The following is a 5,680-nucleotide window of genomic DNA, read 5'->3' as shown; positions in this document are numbered from 1 at the left end:
ACCTTCCTATATGATTACATTGGCAATTAAATTTCAACATGATTTCTTTTTTAAGGGGACATTGAAACCATAGCAATATGTATTGCTCTCAGAAAGATAGTTCGCATTGCCACAAAAATGGCAGATATAATGTTTGCAAAGTTTCTATGAGAAATTTCTGTTAAAAAAATGCACTAGCTTGCTATTCATTGTTGCTACCAAAGAATACAGAAAGATCTACCCTTGGATTATCAGACCATCAGTGAAGTAATGGAGTTGGGGTCAAGTATAATCATAGCACATAATATTTGTCCACTTGTAAAAAAGTTAAAACACTTTCTTCCCATGAATCAGATTCCTGGATGAGAAAAAAACCACCTATGTCTGCACTGCCTGAAGATGTGGAGTCCAGTTCTACTTGTCTACATGGAAAAATATTATTTCATCAAACAGACGGCTAAAATTAGTGTGGTAGTATATGGGAATCTTGCATAATACCACTACACCAGCGGTGCTGCCAGTGTGGCAGTATATGAATATAATATCGTTCAGAGTAAAATAAAGGGACATCAGAATAATTTGTTTTCATTGTTATCTCAGTTGCATAGTGTCCTATAATTTCTTGAATATTTTCAAATAATAAAAACTTACATCTAACAGAGAATGAAATCAACTCAATTTTTCAAATCTTAATATTCCATTGACAAGATTTTACTAGAAACCTCTCAGGACCAAGAGTAAACGTTGCAGTAGCAAGCTGTGGCTTTGATAAAATTTCCTCTTTCACTGCCCATAAAGATGTTGGTGGTTGCTCTTTATGTTTGAAGGAGTAGAATTAGGAGAAGACATGGAAAGATGTATACTTCAAAAGCTGATATAATATTAATAACAGTAGCTAATGTATATTGAATATTTATATGTACCACATATTGTGGTACATATTCTAAAGGCCTAGCATTAGTTGGGTGCATTTAGCTGAAAGAAACAGTCAATAATACTGAAACTGGGGGGAAAAAAGCAATTGGGAATATATATAGGTTACATAATTCTAAACAGGCTTAGTTTAAGGTCTGTCTTAATCCAATTTTTCCTTGTGATTCTGAGATTGTCTTGTCTCTAGGAAGGAGATGTCTATGGTAACTTTAGATGTCACATAAATGTATTAATATAACAGTATCAAGAGGAAGAGAGAAACCAGTAAGCATATCTGATATTCAGCGTGTATACTCTTATGGTTAGCTATTCATATTAGTCAATGTTCATCTATTGCCTCTGAAGTAAGAAAGTAAGAAAGGTTTCCTCTGAGTCCTCTAGGCCTAATTGATTGGAATTGATTCATCTGGTCATTTATGAACAAATTTCTGTCATTAGGGAATGTTATGCATTGATAGGCTTAAGGCTGGGTATATAAATTAATTACTGAATTAAAAGATGGGTGGATTAACATGATTGGCTCAAAATTATCAGATCCTACTCACTGAGCTGAGCTGTGGTCAGTATCCCAGATTGCATGGTTATTTTGCAGTGGTGGTGGCGGGTGGTAGAATGGCTGTTAAAAGATAACCATAATATTCACTCTGGCATTTTACACTTAATATCTCATTTAATTCTCATCAGGGTCCCATGAGATAGGTTTTGTGAAAGTTTCTTTTGCTGATCCTTATTTGTTTATGTTCTGTAATTCCCATGGTTTGAATGACATCTTATTTTAATAAAATTTCTTGACACTTGAACTTCTATTTTATGTCCTAATTTACTATATACCAGAAATTTAGGGATCTTAACCAAGAAGTGGGAGGTTAGTTCTGGTATTCATAGTACACAGTACATACATTCATGCCTTCATGTTATTTCTCTCACTTGGATTTTCCTTTGTCCCAACATTGTTGAAATATTTTGAGGCCTACACCAAATATCCGTCCTCTGTAAAGTCTTCCCAGAACTCTCCTGCCAGTTTATATCTAGTCTCTCATAGCCTCATTTAAAAAATTTTTAAAATACATAAAATCTTATTTGCATTATAATTTTTTATGCCCTTCCCCATCCCTACCTTAAGAAGGTAGATTTCTTGAAATAAGGAAACTTGTCATAATCATCTTTCAATCCCTAGTATTTTACTTATAGTAGGAACTTAATAAATGTTCATTGAATTTTGTTGAATTAAATGGAACACTGAGGAAAAGTTCCACACCCTAGGACTTTATTTCTTCTAAAGGGGAAAACTTTGTAGACATTGTGTTTATGTAACGAAAATAGGCTAATCAGGAATAGGTAGGAATGTATACATTATAATGTTCTACGAAGGATTTAAAATAAAATCAGATTTTAAATAGGTAAGTAGAAAGTTATGAAGCCAGAGATGTTAATCTACACAATTCTTGCCATATACTTTTATCCCCATTCTGAACTGAAAGTTTTTTGGACTTTTTTCACCTCTTTGAATGGGTCTGATTCTCTCAACTCATTCAGGCACTTGCGGGAAAAAAAATAAATAAATAAAATAATCTGTTCTGTGACCTTGAAAGCTTTCCTCAAAACTCATCTTTGAGCTTTCAGCTGAAAATTCAGTTCCTTAAAGAGACCTTCTCTATCACCTAAGGCCTGACGACACTACTCCATTATATCCTTCTATCACATTTGAGGTTATTAGTTTAATGTCTCTCTTAAATGGTACATGAACTTCTCCACCAGGGCAAGGGCTGCATTTATTTTATTTACCACTAAATCTGTAGCATCCTATGCTATGTGACATGATAAGTGTTCAATATAAGAATAAATGAACAAATTAGTGATGCCTGCACTTTTGCTAAGGGTAGGTTGCTCAATTGGCTCTAAGTTCTAGTAGCCAAGACAGAGAATTTTAAGATTCGTGGTATACTTGAGCAAAATAAAATAACTATTTCAGGACCAAATAAGAGTTTGGGCTAATTGATAACTATCAAATAAAAAACTGAACTAACAGCATGAGCACCAATGCTTTATTTTCTAAAAGGTATGGAAATGCTCACTTTAATAAATAAAGAATGACTCTCCCCGCTTCTAAATTTCTCTTCCTTTTGTTAAAAAACAAAACAAAACAAAACATCTTTTGCCTACTTCTAGGAATAGTTTTGGCTAGTGTCTTTAGAACTGGAAAGAAATCAGCTTAAATAAGTTATTACATCATCAACTTTAGTAAGTTAAAAATTGTGAATTTGTACACAAGGCAACTCCCGGAAGTTGGCAGATAAATATTTTTTAAATGTATCAATGAGTGGATAATCTAGATGATTTTTAAGATAATGGGCGCTTCTTCCTCTCCCTTTCTACAGTCTTTAGCCCAATTGTTATTGCTATATACTCTTAAATGCTGTTTCCTTCAGTTGATTATTAGTGAAATAATTACTGCATGAATTAAGAGTCAACTAAGCTATTTTGCCTTGGAAACTATGAAGACAAAAAGATAGTGGAATTTTGAAATAAGATTTTAAGTTCTTTTGCAATTTTCATAAAGTAGTAATCTTTAAATTTACTTTTGGTTTCAATTAATCTGTCCTTCACTTCTAATAATTGAATGCCAATGTGAAGGCCCAGAATTTAGCATAGTGCCTGGCATTAACTAATAGGTCAGCGCATTTTTCCCAAATTGATCTCAAAATTTCATTTAATAACATTTCCTCACATGTAACAGCATGTCTCTGGTGTTGCCTAGTTATGATAAACCTCAACACAGACCCTCCTTTTAGGCAAAGTTCAGAAAATTTTGACTTAGGGGTATTTCCAAAGCAAAAATAAGCGTGGAAACGTTCACAACTGGCAGCATCTCGCATATGGCTCCGGGAATTCTCGCTAGGATTCCCTACATCTATTCTCGCTCCGCTAAGAACCTACTCAATACGTAGCAAAAATAAAACAGTCGGGACTTTTCTCTAGCTTAAGTTGTTTAAGTTTCCCAGAATCAAGGAACCCGGATGAGGCCGCTGTGAGATTGACGTGCACTTTGACCAATAGCATTGCAGAGAGGCGTACCATTTCGTGGCTACCCCTATCAGCATACAGAGAGTCGCCGTCTCCAAGGTGAAAGCGGAAGTAAGAACTTTGCGTGCCTCATGGAACCGCTCCTACAGCACCTGGAGCGTTTTTCCGAGGTTCTAGCGGTCTCGAGCACTACCCATGTCAGCACCTGGGACCCTGCCACCGTGCGTAGGGCCCTGCAGTGGTCTCGCTACCTGCGCCACATCTACCGGCGCTTTGGTCGCCATGGCCGCATCCGCCTGGCTCTGGAGCGGCGGCTGCACAACCAGTGGAGGCAGGAGGGCGGCTTTGGGTCCAGTCCGGTCCCGGGATTGACGAATTTCCAGGCCCTCGGGCACTGTGACATCCTGCTGTCTCTGCGCTTGCTGGAGAACCGAGACCTCGGGGATGCAGCTCGTCACCACCTGCTGCAGCAGCTCTTTCCGGGCCCGGGCGTCCCGGACGCCGAGGAGGAGCCGCTCCAAGACCGTCTGGCCTGCCTCGCCCGCCGCCGGTCCGCGGTCCACCTGCTGCGCTTCTATGGATATAAAGAGAATCTGAATCTTCCGGAGGACTCACTGCTGAAGACCCAGGCAGAGATGCTGCTGGAGCGTCTGCAGGAGGTGGGGAAGGCCGAAGCGGAGGGTCCCAGCATGTTTCTCAGCAGCTTGTGGGAGCGCTGGCCTCAGAACAACTTCCTGAAGGTGATAGCGGCGGCGCTGTTGCAGCCGCCTATGTCTCCCAGACCCCAAGAAGAGGAGTTGGAATTGGGCAGCCCCAAAACACCTGGAGAGGGGGATCAAGAGCTAGTCCATTGGCTTCTGGGGAAGTCGGAAGTCATGGCTGTCTTTTGCCGTCACCTCCCAGCTGGGCTTTTAGCTGTGGTGGCAAGCCGCCACGGAGCGCTTTCTCGTGTCTATCTAGGTCTGCTAACAGACTGGGGTCGACATCTGCACTATGACCTTCAGAAAGGCATTTGGGTTGGAGCTGAGTCCCAAGATGTGACCTGGGAGGAGTTGTACGATAGGTTTCAAAGCCTCTGTCAGGCCCCTCCTCCTCTGAAAGATGAAGTTGTAACAGTCCTAAAGTCCTGTAAGGCGCAGGATGGAGATTTCGAAGTCCCTGGTCTTAGCATCTGGACGGACCTGTTGTTAGCTCTTCGAACTGTTGCGTGATATTGCATTTAGGAAAAGACAAGTTTTAGGCCTCAGCCCTGACCCCAGTTCTCTATGAGCAACGCTCTGTTATTAATTGCTTGAATATATAGTTTACAGAATGCAAATTCCAGTATTGTTACCAAATCTTCTTTGCCTTCATGTGCCCAAAGTATTATTTTAGGTGCTAATTTGAATGATTTCTTATAGAATTATAAATATGAAAAGTAATTACTTCTAGTGCCATGGATTTTCTGGATAGAGGAGGTGACATATTGGAAGTATTATATTTAAAGCTATGGAATTAGCGTTAGTTGCTTTTCAGAAGGCCTCTTTCGAAGAATGATGAAAACGTGCCCTTTTCAAAGAACAAGCAGCTTTAAAGTGACATTTTCTATCAGTATGATTTTTATAAGTCCCCTCCCCACACTGCCTACCTAGTAGTGAAGGGTTTCCTTTAACCAACAACATATAGTGATGTCAGAAATGTTGGTTTGGAAAGCTAACTGGCCTATTTGGAGTGTAAGCCCTGGACTTTGGCCTTGTTAACCTAG

General features: G+C 39.5%; 1 protein-coding gene across 1 annotated transcript; it reads left to right on the top strand.

Annotated features, from left to right (window-relative positions):
• The first annotated feature begins 4,032 nt into the window (after positions 1-4,032).
• Positions 4,033-5,273, top strand: FANCF (Fanconi anemia, complementation group F). The gene has a single exon (XM_012643494.1). The coding sequence runs from the start codon at positions 4,068-4,070 to the stop codon at positions 5,145-5,147; it is 1,080 nt and encodes a 359-aa protein (XP_012498948.1). The 5' UTR covers positions 4,033-4,067; the 3' UTR covers positions 5,148-5,273.
• Positions 5,274-5,680: the final 407 nt, after the last annotated feature.

The sequence above is a fragment of the Propithecus coquereli genome, unplaced genomic scaffold, assembly GCF_000956105.1.
Source record: "Propithecus coquereli isolate 6110/MARCELLA unplaced genomic scaffold, Pcoq_1.0 Scaffold198, whole genome shotgun sequence".
In the NCBI taxonomy this organism is placed as follows: Eukaryota; Metazoa; Chordata; class Mammalia; order Primates; family Indriidae; genus Propithecus; species Propithecus coquereli.
Note: the sequence above shows the minus strand (reverse complement) of the source record. Positions and strands in the feature narration are given on the sequence as shown.

What these genes read in the sequence shown, in the direction of transcription:
- FANCF (XM_012643494.1), top strand. Translation starts at nt 4,068, where the DNA reads ATGGAACCGCTCCTACAGCACCTGGAGCGTTTTTCCGAGGTTCTAGCG.